Here is a 23089-nt window from a genome sequence, read left to right on the forward strand (position 1 = left end):
AGCAATTATTTACAGGAAGCCACATCTCTGGGAGGAGGATTTATAGTGAGGAGTAATACAGGAAGAGATACAGAAATATTTATTAAACCTAAATATTTACAAGTCACAAAGTTGTCAAGTAGCAAAGTTTTACAATTATAAATGTTTTCATATTTCACACAGTCCCCAGCACTCCTGTTGGTACGGGGCTACATTCAACTCTGATCAAGTCTCTGTAATGAAGTCAGGCTTTCAGGTTTAAAAGTGTTTTTTGGTAAAGGTGTCAGTAAGAAGTGCAGGATCTGAACTGCAGGGAATGATGAAGCTATCAGTGGATCCAGTTTTGTGTTTTTCTTCCACATATGATACGAAGTTTAACCTTTCAGTCAGGTTGGTTTCAGAATGATATAAAGAGGTAATTTTCTGCTGGAGATTCCACCGTCTGCAGGATTCTTTAGACTCCGACGATATGAAGAGTTGGTCCCAGTCTAAGAGGATGTAAGCTGGTATAACCCAGCAGGAGAGTATTGCTCTGGTTAGGATGTGAGCTGTGGTTTCTGCTGAGGCTTTATAAATGGTAAATGGCCTGTATTTGTATAGCGCTTTACTAGTCCCTAAGGACCCCAAAGCGCTTTACACATCCAGTCATCCACCCATTCACGCACACATTCACACACTGGTGATGGCAAGCTACGTTGTAGCCACAGCCACCCTGGGGCGCACTGACAGAGGCGAGGCTGCCAGACACTGGCGCCACCGGGCCCTCTGACCACCACCAGTAGGCAACGGGTGAAGTGTCTTGCCCAAGGACACAACGACCGAGACTGTCCAAGCCGGGGCTCGAACCGGCAATCTACCGATTGCAATTTATAAAGAGAGAACAGTCCTCTCCAGCCTGTACAGCAGTCTACAAAGAATATTAAATCCAGATCTCCACTGACAGTGTAGGTAAAGGGTCCCATGAGGTCTTCTCCCAGGACCTCTGCAGGCCTGCTGACCAAAGTTTGTTGGAACTTTCCAGGTAGTGTCTCCAATTTGTACAACTGATGCACTCTGCAGTGTTGTACATGATCCCTCACATCCAGACCAGTACATGAGTTCTGGTAATTATTTATGTGTTTTATATCTTTTAAGATGGCCCCATGAAAGATGATCATGGTATTGGTGGACTGGTGGTGGAGGGAGGATGTGACACAAGTCTGGTACAGTGTGTCATGAGGTAACTGGATCACTTTGCTCTCCACAACAACTGGAGCAGCACAGGAAGAAGCAGATGGGTCACTGAGGGATTCCTTCATTATGGTCTCCATTTGCTCTTTTATCACCTGCACATTTGTGGGAGACACATGAAAAGGCTTCTGTTTAATAAACACACTCTGTTACATCTGTAGAGACATCAGTGCAGCTCAGTCAGTGAACAGCTCACTGTCCTACCTCCTGGTTATGCCATCGGTAAATGTTCCTCATCTCGGCCTTTTTAAATGAAATTTAAAAACAGAAAAACCTCATTACATAAATCAATGTGATCATGTGATGCAGTGAACACTGAGAAAGAGAAACAAACATACCTTCTTCTTTGATTGGTGGTCTGTAACCAAAGCAGTGAAAATTATGTCAGTGTCAGAAAATATGATGATGCAGTAAATTAAACATTTCCATTGTTTTATCATCCTCACCTGTTAGACGGAGCCCTCTTTTTTAAGTGCCAATATAATAATCCTCCTCCTCCAATAATTACAATTAAAACAGCCACAGCTGCACCAACAGCTGCTGGGACATTAACACTGCCTTCTCCACACTGAGCATCAGCTGCAGATGTTCCTGCTGTTATCAGCTGAAGGTTGAGTGAGTAACATCTGGAAGGACAGAGGGACACTGTTAAAGGACAGTGTACAGATGTTGCACATGTGTCTCTGAAGCTTCACTTACTGTGTGTGTGGCTGACAGGAGTGAAATGTTCCATCTGAAAATGTTCCACTGCTGCAGGCAGAGCATTCAGTGTCTGTGGAGGCTGTTCCTGATGACAACAACAACAACAACACGTGTGGATCAGTGTGGACTTCTGCCGTCACACACACCAAGAAGCTTTGCTGTGCAAACTAACAGCAACACAAAGACTTGATCAAGAACTTCGGGACTCATCTTCTTATTCTATAAGATTTTTTTGTTTTATTTTTTAAGAATCATTTAAGAATTTAAGAATCCACATCCAACATGTGTGGATCAGTGTGGACTGACACTCCGACACCTTCAACTTAATCTGCCCTCACTGATGCTGAACACCACCTCTCTGCCAGTATCCATCTGTCTTCACTCTCATTGAACCTCCAACATTAAAGGTTCATGTTATAGATCAACAATAAACTGATCAATGAAATCTTTTTTTTCCATGTTAGTCTTTACGTGTTTTTTTATTTAATCTGGAGATTTTAGGAAGCCGTGTTTTTATTGTCTTTCTACATGAGTCTCATTAGTTTCCTAGTTTAATATGAGTTAATGATCAGTCAGTTTGATCCATGCTCCTGGCTCTGAACTACACTCAGATGTTTCAGCATCTTTGGTTTCCTTTACTGTGGATAAAATAATTCACCCGATCAAAATTAGCCTGTATGCTCAAATCAGACAGTTCTACATGATGTAGCTAAACACTGATGTTTATCAATGTTCATGTTGACCTCTGTGAATACCACAAATATGATCTGTAAATGTTTAATAAGCTCAGTCTCCCTGAACTATCCATATTTAAAAACGCAGACCTACCATATTTGCTGATGTACTGTCCTGGTTTACAGTGTTTGTGTTCCTGTGCTCTCTCACAACTTTGTCCTGTAGTGTGGACACAGTAGAATCCCTGCAGTGGTCCACAGACTGTATCTGATGTTTCTGTACACGGTCTCTTTACCTTCAGACCAAAACCTGCCAAAATAAAAATAAAAAATTAAAAATGTTTCATGTGTTTGCGAAGACACTTCGCAGCTCTGAGTTCATCATGTCTAAAGTGACTTGATACCAGTTGAGCCACCTCGAGTCTGAAGGAGGAAGCATTGCTTTGCTGACTCGTTCATTAAACATCTATGTCACATACGTGCCAACCCTAACCCTGGAACAGACATGCAACACCATACACACACTACCTTATCACCACAAAGTCTAACTGGCTCCAACAATGTCAGCCTCGCATGCAGCTCACTGTGAGCTTAGCTGGGAAAAAACATCATCTTGAATTTCTGGATAAATGCATAAAGACGTGCCTCAATGTATTTATCTGATATAAAATTAGCAGAAAATGATCTCATTCTGTTGTGACTGGATAAAATACGAGCCTTTAGCATAACTGTACCTGAGTAACAGCTTGTACAGGGAGTACATCGATCCAGTCTATTGGGTTCTGCAGTGTAGGTTCCATCCACACAGGGCAGACAGGAAGTATCCCTGTCCACAGTGCAGTGATTTTGCACCCTACTTCCTGATGAAAACAAAATCAACATGTCCATTCAAAGCTTACATTTTTATATTGTGCCTTTATGTTTTGTGCACTCATTACTCGGGATGGAAATTGATAAGGATCAAGCAATGCCAATTCCATTATTGATCCTCAGTGACTGCTCTTTGAGAGTCACCAATATCACTAAGCAGGATATCAAAGACATCATTGCATGCTGTGCGCATGCTGGAGGGTTTCCCTTTTTCTCTGTGGTGTGATCAGTGTTGCGACTCAAGAAAGTAATCTATTACATGTTATTCCTTACTTTTGTTAGATGTAATGCAGTACCCTAAATACTTGCCAGAGAAAGTAATCACATTTGTCGTTTCTCTTTAAAATGAACTGAAACAGTCTCATAACCACAATTTAACAATATAAACATTAGGCTACAGCCACACACACATTTCTGTCCTAATAAGAACACAAAGAATCACTCTTATAGTACGTAGTATGAATACAAAGTTGACAGTGCAAAGCTGTCACCATGGTGATTCTACTGTAGAAACAAGAACAGGTAGAAAAAGAGGCTGCAGCCTGTCTGATCATCAGTCTGTTACCCTTTGAAGTTCAGGCTCTGGCTGCTGGGCTGACAAACTGAAATCAGCTGATTGTCTAGAGAGTGCAAGAACCCCTAAGTGGAATCGATATGCAGGCAGACTAACAATTCCAAGAAACTTGAAGACTGGGAACAGGTTCTCGATTCCCATCTCTATTCATCATTCAGGTGGCTCTTACCTGAACGACACTTTAGACAGCAAAGATTTCCTAAGTCATATTCTCCTGGATGACACGAGAGGCTAAGACCACTGAAGACTTTCATCAGAAGTATCTGAGGACAAAAAAAAGGTTCTAAATTTTAATGTGACCATCCACTGCTTACAGACTAACAAACAGCATTAGGAGAAGAAGACATGGAGTATTAACATGAAGAGGAACCAGCAGAGGGCACTCTGCTGGTAAATATCTTACCAGAAATGCTGCAGCATTCACAGGTTTCCTTCTTGAAGACATCTGATCTGACAGGCTGAAGGTTTCCTTGGTCCAAAAGAAGAAACTGGAGATTTGTAATGGAGTTCTAACAGGAAGAACAGCTGGACAACATCTGGAAACACAGAGAAATGACAGGTTACAGATGAGCCAGCACCAGGCCTTAAAGGGTTCCAGAGGATGATGAACCAGTGACTTTAGATCAGGATTACTGAGACATGACGAAGCTGATACTGTTTACCCAAGGCTTCTCACACACACACACACAGGTGACACGGGTGAGAGGGAGAAAGTGAGACAGGTGAGCGTAAACCAGACAGAGGCAGGATTTTGGCAGGTACTAACTGCTCTCGTTTTGATTTTTATGGGGTCACTTAGCTCAGGAGATAGAGCAGGTCACCTGCTGATCCCTGGCTACTCCAGTCTACATGCCAACTATCCTTGGACAAGATACTAAATGATACTAACTGTAGACAGAAGCACTTAGATACAAAAAAGCATAGAAAAGAGTGTTTGTGTGAATGGATGAATGAGTTGTGTAAAGTGATCAGAGTAGAAAAGTGCTATATATGAACCATTCCATTTACCATAATAAACTGTTTAACCTTTAACACTTTATAAATCTTCATTTTATTTTAACCTCTTCAAGTCTAAATATATTGACAGCACTGACACACAGATAGGTCTGACACACAAAGACGGGTGTCACTGGAGATCACACTGAGCTCTGAGCATAACCTTCCGAAGTCCACACTGCATACAGGTTTATACAGGCTCTGTTATCACAATGTGAGAAGTCTAGAGTTCAACGTTCAAACAGGTGAAGTGTACGAGTTAAACCTTCAACACAAATCCATCGATGATTAATCCCAAATCATGATGTAATGATTTTAATGCATCTATTCATGTTGAGTATATAACCACTGAGATGAACAGCAGCTTCTGCAAGACTGTAATGATCAGTATGAGTGTATTATGATCAGGATTATGATACTTTATGAAACTCAAAAACGTTAACTTTATTTCCACAGACACCGGTCTCTGTTCACTTTACCACTACAACCAACACTTAGCGTCCTGAAGCCCCAGCAGGGGTGGTAAAGAAGTCGAGTTGGTAATTAGACGAATCTAATATAAACCTGTATGTGTGTCACATGAAAGAAACGTCCTCTCAGAGAGAGAAGTATAACCGCTCGAGCCGCACCTAGTTAGCACAATCTGCTAACGGCGCTAGCTGCATTCTTGTGGCTGCAGTGGTGTAGTTAGATAGCTGCTACCTTGACTCTTACATAGGAATGTGCTCGCTGCTGTGCTAGCTCACCTGTTCGAGAACAGTTCCCTGTCCGTGGATGATAGACGGTTTTATCCACGCAATCCTCTCAGCGTCCCCGTTAGCACCAGTTAAGTTAAGCCACTTAATCTATTTTTTTTTTTTGTTCTTTTTTTCCCCGTGCTTCTGCTTCTTCCGCTTATCGTCTTTCCTCTTCTTCTTTATATTTTTTTATTGGCGGTTGCCAAACAGCAAAATTGTGCATTACTGCCACCAACTGGTGTGGACCGAAATGTCAAAAAAATCAAACGAACATTCAAATCCTCCCAAACAAATTAGTCTGCCTTAAAAAAACAAAATATGGCCTGATAAATTTTACCTCTCAGTTTCTTACGAAATAAAACAACCAACTCCAGTTTCACTTTCATATCACCAAGCTTTTAGATCAATTGTCTTTTTTCAGCATCATATTTCTGACAATGCGTTAAACGTGTTCTATTGTTTCCTGTGTTTTCTGTTGCAGTCACACTCCCCTGTACGGTGTTCCCCTATTAAAAAATGTGCTATTCAAACCGGTGTGTCCGAATCTAAGTCGAGATATAACTGTCCTCTCTCCTATTCCTTCTCATTTCTTCCATTTTTCTTTGGATTTTGTAAAACCATCGCCCTTTCCTCTCTTACTCCCATTGCTTTTGCCATGTTTCTTTCATTTTCTCCCGTATTCTACTCTTAATCTCTGTCCTATTAACACTGATATCCATATACACCAATGGTCTCTTTGTAGCTTCCTTTGCTGTTCTCTCAGCCATTTCATTTCCCTTAACTCCATGATGCGCTGGTACCCATAAGAAGGTAACCATAAGCCCCAGCATAGTCATTCTGTATAATGTTTGCTGGATCTCTATCAGAATGTCAGGTCTGCAATCTGAGTGACTGTCTTGCAAACTAGCCAATGATGAAATCGAGTCTGAGCATATCACAGATCTTAGTGTTCTTGCATCTTCAATCCACTGCACCTAACAGTATTGAAACAACTTCTCCTATGTATACGGATAATCTGTCAATGATCAATTTCCTTACTTTGATTTTAAATTCAGGAACAATAAATGCAATTCTGTTTTGTTTGGCTGTATTCTTTGATGCATCTGTGTTTGAAATAACTGTAATACTGATCAATATATACCTTAGGCATCACATATTTGCAACAGTGCTCCGATGTTTTCGGAGACGTCAGTTACCCACCAGCTCGATAGCTAAACAGCACACTACTGCCACATCGTTTTCACCCGTTTACGCCAATAATTAAAGTCAGTCATATATCCACAAACACAACAAGCTGAAAGTCAGTGATGCTGCTCGGTTTGCAGTCCTGAATATCACGGCACAAGCAGGATTCACTGCACTGTTAATGTTAGCTATGTTATATTGCTGCCTCTGTTCGGTGGTGTCGAGCCAAACGGACTTTAACGTTTGTTTGAACGAGCTGACGGTTCACTCGTTAAGCTGAAAGAAAGATGCTTTAATCACAGGAGTCACACATGTGTCCACTGTACCATCTGGGAACTCTTCTTGTTTAGCACTCGTAATAACACAAACACTAAATCCTCCTTCTCTTGTGCTGTTTTGTAGCAGTGTGTACACCTGAGACTGTCACCTGTCTGTCTGTCCTGCACTCTCTCTCTGTTTCTTTCTCTCTGATTGTGGAATAAAAGTATGAACATGTATTTATAAGTTACACTTGTGTTTGAATCCTGCAGCTTATCACACATTTGATTTCCATGTGTGACAACTGCAAGTGTCCAGAGTGAGGGACCCACTGCTGCACATCATCTGTGAGGCTTTGCACCCCTGATGATCCACCAGGACAAACTCAGCAGTGTGTGAGGAAGAGGAGGAGGAAGAGCCAGCAGCAGCTGACAGATGGAGAGAATAGACAGACTGTTCCCTGTTTGTGAAGGACTGCTAGAAAAGTTTAAAATAACTAATTGTCTGTCCTGAATCAGTCTTATTAGGTAATATTCAAATAAGCTGCAGAGTGAAGAAGTTTATGGGAAGAAGCTGAGCAAGTGCAACTTTGACTAATTCCAGTCTATGAGGTTTCCTGTTCATCATAGAGCAGCTGCTCTTTGTTTGTTAGCCTGTTTCTGTGGAGAACACACAAAGACTCGTTTCATCTCTGACGTCTGGTGTTGTATAAAGACTCCAAAGCAACAAACAAAGTCTCCAACATCCAGCTCAGACCCTTTCAAACAGAATGTGCAGGTAGAGATTTGTTTTCCTCACATCACATCAGACTAACAGTCTGTGTGGGCATCTTCATCAGACTGTGCTGCAGGTCGGTACCAACATCATGAAACGTTCCTCACACATCTGCCACTGTTTAATCCTCTTTAACAGAGGAAGTGTGACTGTGCTGTGATGTTTAGTCACACTCAGTGTTCATGTGGATTCTGAACCGGCTCACAGTCAAACTAGAAGCACACTGAAGATGGAAGTGTGGAAATCCACCACGATGAATCAGTGTTTGGCCTCCTACAACTGAAGAAGAAAAGAGTGGATGTGTTTAAAGATCAACCAGAGTTATTTTACTTTTAAAGTTAAAGTTGGTCTGATGTGTTCAGACTAGATCAGGGCCTCAGTTCAAGAAGTTTCCTCAGACTAAGTGACAGCATTTAGAGTGGTGACATTTTCCAAGAATTCTCCTCAACATTAAGACTAAATCCTGCAAACATCAAAGTTCTTCACAAACCATCTTCATCTTTAGAAGAGGAAACTGAGGATGTGAAGGCGAATTTAAGAAGCTGAAGAGTTTATTCTTCAGAGGACAAACTAACGTTCACATCTCCTCCACAGCTGTAGCTGTAATAAACATTTGTCCTCCATCTACAGGAGCAGTCAGCTGACTGTGACTCAGTTTGTAAGTGATGATGTTTGATATTCAGGCTGATGAAAGTGCTTGAATTTAAAATGGCTGTAATGTTGGAGCTGTGAGCTGCAATTAATCCAGTCTGCTGTGTGGGAAACAATCAGCTGCAGTTTGTTCATCAGCTCATTTTCTGGAGTCGTGTCAGATAACATCAGTCCATCTCATCCTTCTACAGCTCAGAATACATCAAAGTCCTCCTGGAACACATGCTCTTATTGTGAAAATCTGCTCCTTCTCCATCAGAGGTAGAGCCCTGACTTCTTCCAGGTAGGGAAAACAGTTTGAATTTAAGTGCCACTACAATAGAAACATAGTGTTAAGGCTGTGACAGGACAGAAAGCCTCCAAAAAACATTTCTGCGTGTTTCTAAAGTTCAGACTCCATTTCTGCTTTTACTTAATCCCAACTTCCTCATTGACGCCTCTCTGGGAGTTTCCTACTTGATCAAAGAGGAACACTTTACTTTCTTAAACTCTGTGTCACATGATCGTCTCCAGCATAAACAGCACAAATTTTCTGTTCACTTTAATAGACTCACAGCTGGACGAATGAGTGTTTCTTTTCCATCATTTTTGTGAGCAAAATCTGAGAATCAGCAGCAGCAGGTTTGAATGTATGTTTTCTCTCAGACAGCAGTTTGTTCTTTAAAAGTTTGACCTGCTTCTGTAACCATAGCTGGACTGGCCATCGGGCATACCGGGCATTTGCCCGGTGGGCCGATGGTGATTCTTTGTTTTTATGGGCCGATGGGTTTTGTTTTGTTTTGTTTTGTTTTGTAACGGTATAAACAATGAAAGGTGGTGGATTGGCCAGATGCTGGCCAGTGTGTAAAAATAACTCAGTTGTTTGGTGGTGGCAATGGCGGAGCTTCCACAGAGGCCAGCAGGTGGATGAGGGAAAGGAGAGGCAGGAGGAGGAGAGACTCGAGGTGGCCGCCAGTCCGAGTGTCAGGTGAACTGAACTTCAGGTAAGAAGTTATGACCTGCAGTCTATCTGGGTCAGATATAAACCAAGTTTAGGTGGAGTTTATCTTCGTTGTGCTGACTTTTTACAGTCAGTTACAATAACTCGTACTGTGTACTAGCTAGCATGACTGGGCGGGTGCTACGATGTTACTAATAGTGAACTTTATTTTGTTCATAAGGTTAATTATTATAGTTGCCAACCGTCCTGTAAAAAACGGAATTGTCCCATATTCAGAGAAAATATTACGCGTTTCGTATTGAGCTGACTTGTCCCGTACTTCAGCTAGAATGGAAAAGACACAAAGCTGGAGTTATTCTGTCTTTACGCTGCACAGCTGCCTCCTCTTCTCTCATTCTCTCCCCCTCCCTCTCCTGTTGCTACTTCAATCATGAAACTGATCAATGATCAGCTGATCGGCTTTTCTCTCTTGTTTGTTTATCTCCCACTTTGCGCCAGAAAGAGGAAACCAGCGGATGTTGTGCTAAACAACAGCAGCACGTTTAAGCTTGATCAGCTGTTGTTAGAATTTATTTGATACTAATTTCTAGTATCAGTTGATGTTTGCTGGAGCCACAGCTGTAAAGCTGCTGGTCATGATATCGGTTTGGATATGTGGTGAGAGGGAAACATGAAGATGAAACCAGGAGATGTTCTTACTGAATCATCAGAGCTGAACAGGTGATGGAGAAACAGGTTTACCTTTTAGGTGAATGACTTAAAGGGAAGTTATGAACTGTTTCTGAGACACAAATAACACCAGGATCCTTTGCTATGTAGCTGACAGCTGGTAACTGTGCAGGGGCGGGTCTAGCAAAGTTTTACCAGGGGGCCAGGTAGGGCATTAACAGGGAAAGGGGGGCACAAAGAAATACTTTTCTTTCTTATTCTCATTTAAAATTTCTAGATTTTAATAAATAATTATCTGAATCTTACAACCAAAGTTTTCATCTGATGTAAAATGTATAGAAATCATACATATACCAACAAGACAGTGTACATCACTGTCACAACAGCGTTTGTTTTCATTGAAAGGCTTTATGGCTTTTCCTATAATACCTGGTGGGCCGGTCTCTAGTCAAAATGCCCGGGCCGATTTTTTGTCCCAGTCCAGCCCTGTCTGTAACTTAAAGAGACTGAAAGTTCCTCCAGGACTTTTCTTCTTCTGCTCTCTTTAAATTATTCAGCTTTATTTGAATATTTTCGCTGCTGCACTCACTTAAACCAAGAGGTCGTCTCACACTTTCTCCTTATCGTCTTTTTGATGAACAGGGTGGTTAAAATTCCCTCATGATGTCATTTTATCTCCATTTGAACTCATATTTTCAATGATAGCTGTTTAGCAGCTTTATTGTGGCAGGGCATGGTTTGCGGCGCAGCTGCGGGGGAGGCTGACACACCAGAGCTCCATCAGTTCATCATGTCTCCCCGGCATTAGACGTGCCGGGACCTGAGGTTGTTGTGTGTGTGTGTGGCTGGCTGTTGCGAACGATGTGGTCGGGTCAGTCATTCGTGTACAACAGTTATCATTTGAAAATAATTGATATATTGTACAAACAGAGTGAGCATTTGTGAGGCCTCGGAGAGAAAAGAGGAGCACAAACACTGACTGTGAGCTCACCAGCACACACATTTACACTTGGTTTGTCTTCAAAGAGGAAAAACACACTTCCTGCTACTAATGTTTCACAATAAAAGCCTTGATGTGAAATTATGTGGTCATGAGAATTTTAATCTGAAACACATGAAACGAAGAGTTTCTATAAACAGTGTAATGCAGTAAATTTAACAGAGCAGATCAAAAGCACAAAACAGGCTAATGGATTATTCTTGCATTGATCGTGAAACCGAAGGAAGAAGAAACAGGTGTGTTCAGCAGGTAAATAAAGGTCAGAGGTCTCCTCAAATTAAGCATTTCATGTAAATTAGCTACTCCTGATTAACTTTACACATTAAAGAGGAAAATTCAAACACCGGCTACCTGCATCTTTAAGGTGGACGGTTTCCCTCCATGTTACTCAGTGAACACTTTAAGTATCAGTGTGACAGTTCCGACAATCATTGTGTCTTTATTGAATCTGTGACCTTTGAATTTTAACTAGTTTAGACTAAATGGTCACTGTAATTGGACAGTCAGGCAAGAACAGCATGCCCAAGGTCTTCCATGGTACTGAATCATGACTGCAGGCATCATTCATTAGATAGGTTTGACATATCTCTCACTGACTATGACCCAACAATTAAAAAAAAAAGTTAAAATATAGGAAGAACAGATGAAGTGATGTCACTGTGGAGAAATATGTCATAAAGAGCTCAGAAAGTCAGTGTATAAAATACAGTGATAAATTACATTTTAAATACCGGATCTTCTCAACAACAATCAGAGATTTGGAGTTTGATTTACTGAAGAGTTCTTCATGGCAGTGATGTTGAATCAGTCTAAGGGAGAAGGAGCTCTGCTGCCTCAGCATTGTGGAGTGCATTGGGTGTGATGGTTGTCCATAATGGAGAGCAGTTTGTTCAGTGACCTCTGACCCTTACTGACTCCCTTACCAACGCCTCTAAATTCTGACCAATGATTCTTCCACCATGTGGATTGTTTGTTGATCCTGGAGGCATCTCTGGCGCTGATGCCCGCTCATCCCACGCACACCAACATAGCAGTGTCAAAAACAGCTGTCAACATGGCCACCTGGGTCAGCGGCATCACCTTCCTCACATTAGTGGTGAATAGCTTGTTATACTTGGAGCATTTTTCTGCATTCCATCTGCTGTTATGCTTGACTTATTGGCCCATTAAGACTCACTAGTGTCAAATCAAATCAAATCAAATCAAATCACCTTTATTGTCACGTCACATGTGCAGGTACACTGGTACAGTACATGCGAGTGAAATTCTTGTGTCTTGAGCTTCACAAGCAACAGAGTTGTGCAAAATACAATAACGTGCAACAAGCAAAATATAAAAATGGTTAATCTAAAAAGTAATAAATATATGTACCATATATGAAGGTATATACATTACTGAATGTGTGTACTAAATATGTTTTTCTACGTGTGTGTGTGTGTGTGTGTGTGTGTGAGTGTGTGTGTGAGTGTGTATATACATGTTTTACAAATGAAATAGAGTAAACAATAAAATAAGATATATAAAATATAAAATATACAGAGGTAGGTATGTGCAAAACAGTGGCATTAATGTACAGTATGGAGTGCATAATGTTGAAGTTCCAGTAGTGAGGGTGAGGTGTCTATGACGTGTTCAGCAGTCTGATGGCCTGGTGGAAAAAGCTGTCTCTCAGTCTGCTGGTTCGGGACCGGATGCTGCAGAACCTCCTTCCTGATGGAAGTAGTCTGAACAGTTTATGGCTGGGGTGACTGGAGTCCTTGATGATCCTCCCGCTTTCCTCAGGCACCGCTTCCTGTAGATGTCTTGGAGGAGGGAAGCTCACCTCAATTATCCGTTCAGCACACCGCACTACTCTCTGGAGAGCTTTGCGGTTGTAAGCGGTGCTGTTGCCATACCAGGTGGTGATGCATCCAGTGAGGATGCTCTCAATGGCACAGCGATAGAAGGTCCTGAGGATGCGGGGCTCATGCCGAATCTTTTCAGTCTCCTGAGAAAGAAGAGGCGCTGCTGCGCCTTCTTCACTGTCTTGTTTATGTGTACTGACCACGTAAGATCCTCAGCCAGATCTACACCAAGGAAGCGGAAGCTGCTCACTCTCTCCACAGCGGCGCCGTTGATGGTGATGGGGTGTGTACTCCTCTGCACCTCCGGAAGTCCACTATCAGCTCCTTTGTCTTTGCGACGTTGAGGGTGAGATGGTTGTCTTGACACCAGTGGGTCAGGGCGCTGACCTCCTCCCTGTAGGCTGTCTCATCACCGTTGGTGATAAGACCCACCACTGTAGTGTCGTCCGCAAACTTCACAATGATGTTGGAGTTGTTAGTGGCCGTGCAGTCGTGGTGTAGAGTGAGTACAGGAGAGGGCTCAGTACACACCCCTGTGGAGCACCAGTGTTCAGTGTGATGGGGGATGAGGTGGTGCTGCCCAGTCTGACCACTTGGCGTCTGTCAGACAGGAAGTTAAGGATCCAGCTGCAGAGGGAGCTGCTCAGTCCTAGATCCTGCAGTTTCCTGTCCAGCTTTGAGGGAACGATGGTATTGAATGCTGAGCTGTAATCTACAAACAGCATTCTCACATACGTGTCTCTCTTCTCCAGGTGTGACAGGGCAGCATGGAGTGTCAGGGCTATGGCATCATCAGTGGACCTGTTGTGGCGGTATGCGAACTGTAGAGGGTCAGTGAGTCGGGTAGTGCGGAGCAGATGAAGTCCCTGACCAGCTTCTCGAAGCATTTGCTCACGATAGGGGTCAGGGCTACAGGTCGCCAGTCGTTCAATGAGGAGATGGTGGAGGATTTGGGTACAGGGACGATGGTGGCCATTTTGAAGCAGGCTGGGACTACAGACAGAGAGAGGAAAGGTTGAAGATGTGTGTAAACACCCAGCCAGCTGAGCCGCGCGCATGACTTGAGGACGCGGCCGGGAATCCCGTCCGGACCAGTAGCTTTGCGTGGGTTCACTCTCCTGAAGTACTTCCGCACATCCTCCTCAGACACAGTGTGCGCACTGACGTCATCCGCGGTGCGCACACTGTCCGGTCTCATGGTGTTCGCTGTGTCGAATCTAGCGTAGAATACGTTTAGATCCTCATACAGAGAGGCCGTGGTCTGCGGTGTGCTGGTTTTCCCTCTAAAGTCTGTGATTGTGTTTAGTCCCTGCCACATACTCCGAGGGTTGTCAAACTGTTGCTCCACCCTGTCCCTGTACTCACGTTTGGCTGCTTTGATCGTCTTCCGGAGTTGGTAATGTGCGTGTTTGTAGTCTGATGTGTTCGCGGAGGCAAAAGCGGTGCTCCGTGCCGCTAGTGCCGTGCGAACATCTCCGTTAATCCAGGGTTTTTGATTTGGGAAGGATTTAACTGTTCTGGATGGGACGACATCTTCCACGCATTTTCTGATAAATCCACAGACTGAGTCTGTTAACTTTAACCAAGTGTTAACTTTATTCTGATGGCAAGATGGTGTACACAGTTTGTAATTGTAGAGAAATAATCAATTAATTTTGAGCATACAATCTTCAAGCAGAAACTTCAGAAAGCCTTTTGGGTTAAAAAGGTTAAGGGTCTTCAAGAGTGCCATATACTATATATTCAGAAAAGCTTTCACCTACGACAACTCCACAAACTACAACACAACATGTGTGCATGATGGATAACTTGACAGCCTCACAAATATAAAGCCTAAAATATTGCATTGCTGCAGTACATGTAATGTGAGTCTGTTAACAATAACAAAGACTAAGGGATATTTGGAATTTGGAAGGGAAATGAGTGCAATCAAATAACAAAATATCACCTACAATATTATATTAAGTTTATTTTATGAGAACATCTGGCCCTCAAAGTATCTGCTGAGAAAGATTCTGGCCCTTGTTCAAATGTGATCACATTTGAACAAGGTTTTGGGTGTATGTGGTCCATGCACTAAACGTTTCATATAAATGAAATCATATGATGTGAGACATGACTGTGTTCACTGTTTCTTCTGGTAAAATCATCTTCTCATGTTTTTATAGAAATATGATGAAAGAACCACCAATCAAAGCAGCTTCTTTAGCAGGTAGGAGATCAGTGGTTTTTCTGATGAGATCTATTGATTAATAGACACAAGGTAGATCCCTTTTCTTATTTTTTTGTTATTTTTTTTATGGTCATCATTACATCTCATCCACATGTGTTGCAACCTGGCTCAACCCTTCTTTGGCACATGCTTAAATATTTGAGTGATAGACATGTTTACGTCTCTTTCTTCTTCCCATAGAGGAGGAGCTTGCCAGGGTGCGGTCAGCCTTTGTTTGGAGGGTGTCAACAGAAATCCTTAAACAGCTCCTGGAGGCCCTTGTAAGTGATGGTGTTTTAAATGAATTGGAGAAAGAGTCAATACTGGAGAAGAACCCAGTCAGAGCAGATAAGGCACGCTGCTTCATCGACACAGTGAGGAAGAAAGGGGACAAAGCCAGCAGGATAATGATCAGATATCTTCAGACTATAGATCTTTCTCTTTTCTCTCAGCTGCGTTTATACTCTGATTCATCTGCTCAACAAGGTGAGGTCACTTTTTTTCTGCAAGAATGGTCTCTTTACATGGTTTATTGAGTTGTGAGAGAGTTAACTCTCAGAATACAATGTAAGAAAAAGGAGAGGGCAAGAACATCATTCTTTGTCATACATTTGTATTTGTTAAAGTGTTGTTCACAAAGAAAACATGTTTGAAATGCTGTGGAGTAATTTTGAAGGCCGTCATAAATCTATGGCCAGTCTGACTACAAACTTGCTTAGCAACATGTTGAAACTGACGAACTGAAAAATAATACGGCGGAATAGGATAAATGTTGTACTTGTCAAGGATGTTTTGTGTGTTTTGTGTACTTAAAGAGATAAACAAAATTATTATACTTTAGAATTATTATATTATACTAGAATATTTAACAAACTTATTTTATATATCTGTTTAGCTTAATATAGACTACTCAGAATCACTCTTTTAAATACATACTGCGACCACTGTCTGAAAACTTTAGTTATATTTAAGGGCAGTCATATTTAATTGTTAAAACCATGCTAATTGATTCTTAAAAACATCCAAGTGTCATTCATGTGACTTGAGTGTTTCAGAAATCCTTTAAGAAAAATTATTCAATTTTAAAAGTAACAATTGACAGATCCTTATTCCCATTTAAAGTAGGAATTTAAAGTGAATTGCTGAGCATTCCTTAAGATGCTTCTTTTAAACAGCTGAGTTAGCAGTAGGAGGACATTATGACACTTTATGTGATAAATTTTGGGAGTAAAATTTGAAGAAGTGGCCCAGAGAACTGAAAACTTGTTTAGCCTGGACATGTGGGCATTGCTTACCTATGAAAAGCCACAAAGCCCAATTTAATTTTATAAACTTAAAGATTCCTAAAAGTTTTGTGATTATCTGTTGCACTCCAGACTGAGCATCACTTTACTGAATGAAGCCAAATGTGTTTCTCATGACCTTAGGGTAGAACAAGTGTACAGAATATAACAAACCAAACAAGGAAAGGATGTGAAGAGACAGGAACCTCTTCATTTAGCAACCAACATTTTCAGTCCCATTGAAAACGCTACATTCAGATGAACAGTACTAAATTTGGGGGATTAACTTACCCGGATGATTGCGCATGCATGAAGCATTAAGAGTTCCTTTCACTGGAACTAAGGGGCTGAGCCCAACTCCTGAAGAACAACTTGCAGCTGCTTGGTCATGGAAACTCATTACACGAAGCTCTCTATGCACTGTTTTTCAGCTAATCTAAAAGTCGCTTGAAATTTGGAGCGAACTAGCTATCCAAAAAGTTGGGCACCTCTACACACTATATGCCTGACCATCGGCAGATGCCACTCTGTGATTTTACCTGGACTAGCACTTTGTGGCTGAAGTGTTATCATTCCCAATCACTTCCACTTTTTTTAATATATGGCAGTAAGGAAATTTCATAACAGGACTTATTCCACATATGGGACATATGCTATTGTGGTAGCATGTTGGACCTATTCTTTCACAAGTGTTTGTAGAAGCAGTCCAGGTGCTTAGTTTTATACACACGGACATGGAAGTGATTGGAGTGATTAGAGTGAGTGGATACTTTTGGCAATGTAATGCACTAGATGCTGTCACTTCTGTTGGATAATGCCTCTAAATACCAAAACCTATAAGAAATAAGAGTACAAATTATACAAATGCACACAATGTCCAATACCCAATCTTTTCATATTAGTGAAATTGTGACTGAATACATTTTTGTAAGCTTAACAGTAGGATTGCGCAGTTATCATTTCTAACATTTCTTCTTTGGTAATCAAATTTGAGGAAAAAAAGTTGCCCTTGCTACTTTCTTTGATGTTGTTTGGACTACTTTAGAACTGACTTTAATCTGCTGTTAATTATATTTATTTTTTACTTCAGAGGCTCTTCAAAATTGTCAGCCAAGACTTAAATCTAAACTGAAGAAGAAGTTCCAGTGTGTGTTTGAGGGGATTGCTAAAGCAGGAAACCCAACCCTTCTGAATAAGATCTACACAGAGCTCTACATCATAGAGGGAGGAACTGCAGAGGTCAATGATGAACATGAGGTCAGACAGATTGAAACCGCATCCAGGGAGCCAGATAGACCAGAAACAACAATCAGACAAGAAGACATGTTTAAAGATTCACCTGGAAGAGATGAACCAATCAGAACAGTGCTGACAAAGGGAGTGGCTGGCATTGGGAAAACAGTTTTAACTCAGAAATACACCCTCGACTGGGCTGAAGACAAAGCCAACCAGGACATCCAGTTCATATTTCCATTCACTTTCAGAGAGCTGAATGTGTTGAAAGAGGAAAAGTTCAGCTTGGTGGAACTTGTTCATCACTTCTTTACTGAAACCAAAGAAGCAGGAATCTGCAGCTTTGAAGACTTCCAAGTTGTGTTCATCTTTGATGGTCTGGATGAGTGTCAGCTTCCTCTGGACTTCCACAAAACTACAATCCTAACTGACACTAGAAAGTCCACCTCAGTGGATGTGCTGCTGATAAACCTTATCAGGGGGTACCTGCTTCCCTCTGCTCACCTCTGGATAACCACACGACCTGCAGCAGGTAATCAAATCCCTCCTGACTGTGTTGACATGGTGACAGAGGTCAGAGGGTTCACTGACCCACAGAAGGAGGAGTACTTCAGAAAGAGATACAGAGAAAAAAAGCAGGCTAGCATGATCATCTCCCACATCAAGACATCAAGAAGCCTCTACATAATGTGCCACATCCCAGTCTTCTGCTGGATCACTGCTACAGTTCTGGAGAATATTCTGAAAAGCAGAGAGGGAGGACAGCTTCCCAAGACCCTGACTGAGATGTATATCCACTTCCTGGTGGTTCTGGCCAAAGTGAAGAAGGTCAAGTATGATGGAGGAGCTGAGACAGATCCACACTGGAGTCCAGAGAGCAGGAAGATGATTGAGTCTCTGGGAAAACTGGCTTTTCATCAGCTGCAGAAAGGAAACCTGATCTTCTATGAATCAGACCTGACAGAGTGTGGCATCGATATCGAAGCAGCCTCAGTGTACTCAGGAGTGTTCACACAGATCTTTAAAGAGGAGAGTGGACTCTACCAGGACAAGATGTACTGTTTCATCCATCTGAGTGTTCAGGAGTTTCTGGCTGCTCTTCATGTCCATCTGACCTTAATCAACTCTGCAGTCAATCTGCTGGAAGAACAACAAATTACCTCCTTGACGTCGAAATTATTTGGAAAAAAACAAGCATCAAAAACGGAAGTAGAATCGGCATACATCTACCAGAGTGCTGTGGACAAGGCCTTACAGAGTCCAAATGGACACCTGGACTTGTTCCTCCGCTTCTTCCTGGGATTTTCACTGCAGACCAATCAGACTCTCCTACGAGGTCTGCTGACACAGACAGGAAGTAGCTCACAGACTAATCAGGAAACAGTCCAGTACATCAAGAAGAAGCTCAGTCAAAATCTGTCTGCAGAGAAAAGCATCAATCTGTTCCACTGTCTGAATGAACTGAATGATCGTTCTCTAGTGGAGGAGATCCAAAAATCCCTCAGATCAGGATGCCTCCCGATAGATAAACTTTCTCCTGCTCAGTGGTCAGCTCTGGTCTTCATCTTACTGTCATCAGAAAAAGATCTGGATGTGTTTGACCTGAAGAAATACTCCGCTTCAGAGGAGGCCCTTCTGAGGCTGCTGCCAGTGGTCAAAGCCTCCAACAAAGCTCTGTAAGTAAATATTTACTAATCCCTGTATTTGTAACATGAACAGTGTAAATGGTGTTGCCCCCCCCCCTCCCCCCTTTTAAAAAAGGATCTAACTTAATGATCATCAGAACAAAATCAAGAACTTCATTTGTAGTTGATAACAGAAATTGCTACTAGAGTGGCATGTTTTCGGGTCTTTAACCCACAGTGGTCCTGGGTCTTCAATCTAGAGTTCTGAGTTTTCATTGCTTGGCTCAGCAGCCTCAGCTTTTAGTATCAGCCAGAAGCACTGCTGAGCAACCCTAGCCTCTGGAGTCTCCATAGAATCCTGTGTTGCCTTTGAACTCGACGCTGCCGCCTGTGGTCACCATGCCACTGCCTGAACTGGAACCCAAACATGAGGTTCTTGTGTCAGTTGAACCTTGGCCTGAGCTAAAGCCTAAGGCTCCCATATCACCTGAACATGAACCAGAGCCAGAGGGTCCCAACTAGCCTGCACTTGAGCCTGAGCTCACTAAATCTACCAGTAACTCACTAATTCCAATCTAGATATATCAATATAATTGTGTTTCTACCAAGAACATTTCAGTTTTTTATTTATTTTTTTTGAGTTACAGTTAAGTTTTTCACCTGACCATGAATTGTAATATATGTAGACATTATTAGATTAGAATGTATAACCTTTTTTGTTTACGTCAAAGTTGTTATATTTGGGTGTTTGTTTGATTTTTCAGACTGAACAGCTGTAACCTCTCAGAGAGGGTGTGTGAAGATCTGTTTTCAGTTCTCAGTTCCCAGTCCTGTAGTCTGAAAGAGCTGGACCTGAGTACCAACAGCCTCAGGGATTATGGAGTGAAGAAGCTTTTAGCTGTGGTGCAGAGTCCACACTGCAAACTGAATATTCTCACGTCAGATAATATTACGTTCTGTTTTTTTTAATCAATTGACAAAATTAACCAATTAAAAAAAACATGCAACAAAAGTCAACATTATCCATCTGTTATTGTTTCTGAGCATTTTTAATGTAAGTTAGAGTAAAAAAAAAAAAATCACGTCTAACCTGTACAGCACAAGACAATAAGGATTCTTTAAAATGCAAGGACTAATTATTACTATTGATCCTGGTTGCATTATAACAATGTAGTCTTTTGTATTGTTCATGTCTTCATTTTCAGATTGAGCATCTGTAACCTCTCAGAGAGCAGCTGTGAATCTCTGTCTTCATTTCTCAGCTACAAGTGTTCTAGTCTGAGAGAGGTGAACCTGAGTATAAGCAACCTGCATGCTCCAGGACTGAAACTTCTTTCTTCTGGTCTGCAGAGTCGGAACTCTAACTTGAGTAATTTGAGGTCAGATCAAATAACATTTTGTTTGTCAGAATTAATCAATTAAATATTTCGACCAAGGTCATCGACATGCTATTGTATCTTAGCTTGGTGTTAAGGTTTTCTAAAGCAGTGTTTCCAAACCACTGTGCCATGGCACAAAGGTGTGCCGTGGAAGATTATTTTGTTCCACCTGATTAGGACTCTAAGCAACTGGCATGAGTAACAGGCAGAACAATTGCATTTTCTTCCACTAGAGGGTAGTACCACTGCCTGCTCTAATTAAATGGGTTGCTAGTAAAACAGAAGAAGACAAAGAAGAAATTACACAATATTCACGCTGTCAGTGAGACAATGCAGCGTGTCATAGCAATAGATAAATATTTGAAAAGAAAAAGTAGTCAGTCTGACCTGGGTCCTGAAGAAAATTCCAACCCAGATAAAGGCCCTAGCATAGTGGTCAGAAAAAAAACAAAAAAGGTATACTTGGGACAAACTGAGCCCATTCCGCTATGCGTGGTGCATGGGGAAAAATTATAAATATGCTTTTTGTGACTTTTTTTTTTTTTGGGTAGTGTGTTGTGTTATGTTTTTAATGTGAAATATATGCCATGGCTCCAAAAGGTTGGTAAACACTGTTCTAAAGAAAGAGGATTAAATATTGCTAAACTTCACACTGTACCATATTTGTTTTATTGTTTGTCTTTTATTTTTCAGACTGAGTCACTCTAACTTGTCACAGAGAAGCTGTGGAGCACTGTCCTCAATTCTCGGTTCCCAGCTCTCAAGTCTGAGAGAGCTGAACCTGAGTAACAATGACCTGCAAGATTCAGGAGTGGGGCTTCTGTCTCATGGACTGGAGAGTCCATATTGCACACTGGAAACTCTCAGGTCAGCATTCTAACTTTTCCACTGATCATTTAAAATATAAAATATATTCCTGCAAAAAGAGCAGTTTTAGAATACATTTTTCTACAATCTGATTTCTTGAAATTAGATTTTGATCTGATCTGAGTCTCACTTCAGCACCACTTCCATCCACTTCCATATATAAGAATTCTTTTTAGAATTTTTTTCCTGGCATTGTTGTCACATTTATCTGTCTTTAAAAAGAAACTAGATTTCTTTTTTTCTCTTGTTTCATCCAAATGATCAAATTTCTGCTCTCAAAAATTGAATTTTTCAAATATTTAGAGAAACAATGCCCTATTCAACTTATGCTAAAAATAGCTTTAAATATTTTATCTGTACCTGAGTGAATTTGCTCCAGGGGCTCCAGGGAATGATTATTCTAAATTGGCCACATGCTTCATTTAAACACTGACAACTGTGAATAAAGCTTGAAGCAGCTACCAATATCTGCAAGCACCACTAATGCACCAGTGGGCGGGGGGACCAGCCACTGGCAGGGCTTGTGTTTTCCCTTTGCTCTGGGATGGAGACAAATAGACTGCCCCTGGTCCCACAGCAGCTGGGAGGCCCAGCATCCCAGACCCCGACCAGCATCCCAGACCCTGACCAGCTCCTTCTCCCGGCTCCTCGCACCAGATGGCGACCAGAGAACAGGGGTGTGAGAAGACCCCATGCCTCACTCTGCCTTCTCATATACGTAGTGTTGATGCCTGTTGTTCCAAAGTGTATTTAAACATGGGAGGGGTATGGTGCCCATGACCCTTTGCAAGATAACTGCCAATGTCAGCACAGCCCCTCCCGAGAACCCTCAAGGTCTACATATATTTAAAATTGAGAGGTCGGCACTGGTACCAGAGGTTACCGTCTAACACAAAGTAATGCAGCTATAAGGCTGTTGGTCAACTTCCCATTCCGTCTCCGCTCCCCTCTTTCCACTCCAGATGCTTTTTTATGCCACTACTTCATGTCCTTTACTTTTGTCTTCTCTTGCTTATCTTACAATGATAAACAACTTCAGATGAATGTTGTTTGCTGTTGGTAGTATCTCACAAACAGAATTGTTCATAATTTTGTTTTGTGTGTCTGCAGTCTATCAGGCTGTCTGATCACTGAAGAAGGCTGCACTTCTCTGGCCTCAGCTCTGAGCTCCAACCCCTCCCATCTGAGAGAGCTGGACCTGAGCTATAATCATCCAGGAGACTCAGGATTGAAGCTGCTGTCAGCTGGACTGAAGGATCCACACTGGAGACTGGACACTCTCAGGTATGGCAAAATGGCCTGTATTTGTATAGCGCTTTTACTAGTCCCTAAGGACCCCAAAGTGCTTTATACATTCAGTCATCCACCCATTGGCAAGTTACATTGTAGCCACAGCCACCCTGGCGT

General features: G+C 41.8%; 2 protein-coding genes across 2 annotated transcripts; one reads left to right on the top strand and one right to left on the bottom strand.

Moving 5' to 3' along the window:
- Nucleotides 1-863: 863 nt before the first annotated feature.
- Nucleotides 864-5929, bottom strand: LOC116309331 (tumor necrosis factor receptor superfamily member 14-like). The gene is made up of 10 exons (XM_031725902.2): nucleotides 5772-5929; nucleotides 4433-4565; nucleotides 4199-4292; nucleotides 3320-3445; nucleotides 2740-2895; nucleotides 1909-1996; nucleotides 1656-1835; nucleotides 1548-1567; nucleotides 1414-1452; nucleotides 864-1304 (listed from the first exon to the last, which is right to left on the bottom strand). The coding sequence occupies exons 2-9, from the start codon at nucleotides 4472-4474 to the stop codon at nucleotides 1421-1423; spliced, it is 738 nt and encodes a 245-aa protein (XP_031581762.2). The 5' UTR covers nucleotides 4475-4565; nucleotides 5772-5929; the 3' UTR covers nucleotides 864-1304; nucleotides 1414-1420.
- Nucleotides 5930-9586: 3657 nt separating this feature from the next.
- On the top strand, nucleotides 9587-22365 carry LOC120436302 (NACHT, LRR and PYD domains-containing protein 12-like). The gene is made up of 7 exons (XM_039607071.1): nucleotides 9587-9613; nucleotides 15252-15295; nucleotides 15497-15781; nucleotides 17669-18125; nucleotides 20201-20374; nucleotides 21509-21682; nucleotides 22233-22365. Exons 2-7 carry the CDS (start codon nucleotides 15256-15258, stop codon nucleotides 22363-22365), a joined length of 1263 nt encoding a protein of 420 aa, XP_039463005.1. The 5' UTR covers nucleotides 9587-9613; nucleotides 15252-15255.
- The last annotated feature ends 724 nt before the right edge of the window (nucleotides 22366-23089 follow it).

This window comes from Oreochromis aureus, linkage group 23 (genome assembly GCF_013358895.1).
Source record: "Oreochromis aureus strain Israel breed Guangdong linkage group 23, ZZ_aureus, whole genome shotgun sequence".
In the NCBI taxonomy this organism is placed as follows: Eukaryota; Metazoa; Chordata; class Actinopteri; order Cichliformes; family Cichlidae; genus Oreochromis; species Oreochromis aureus.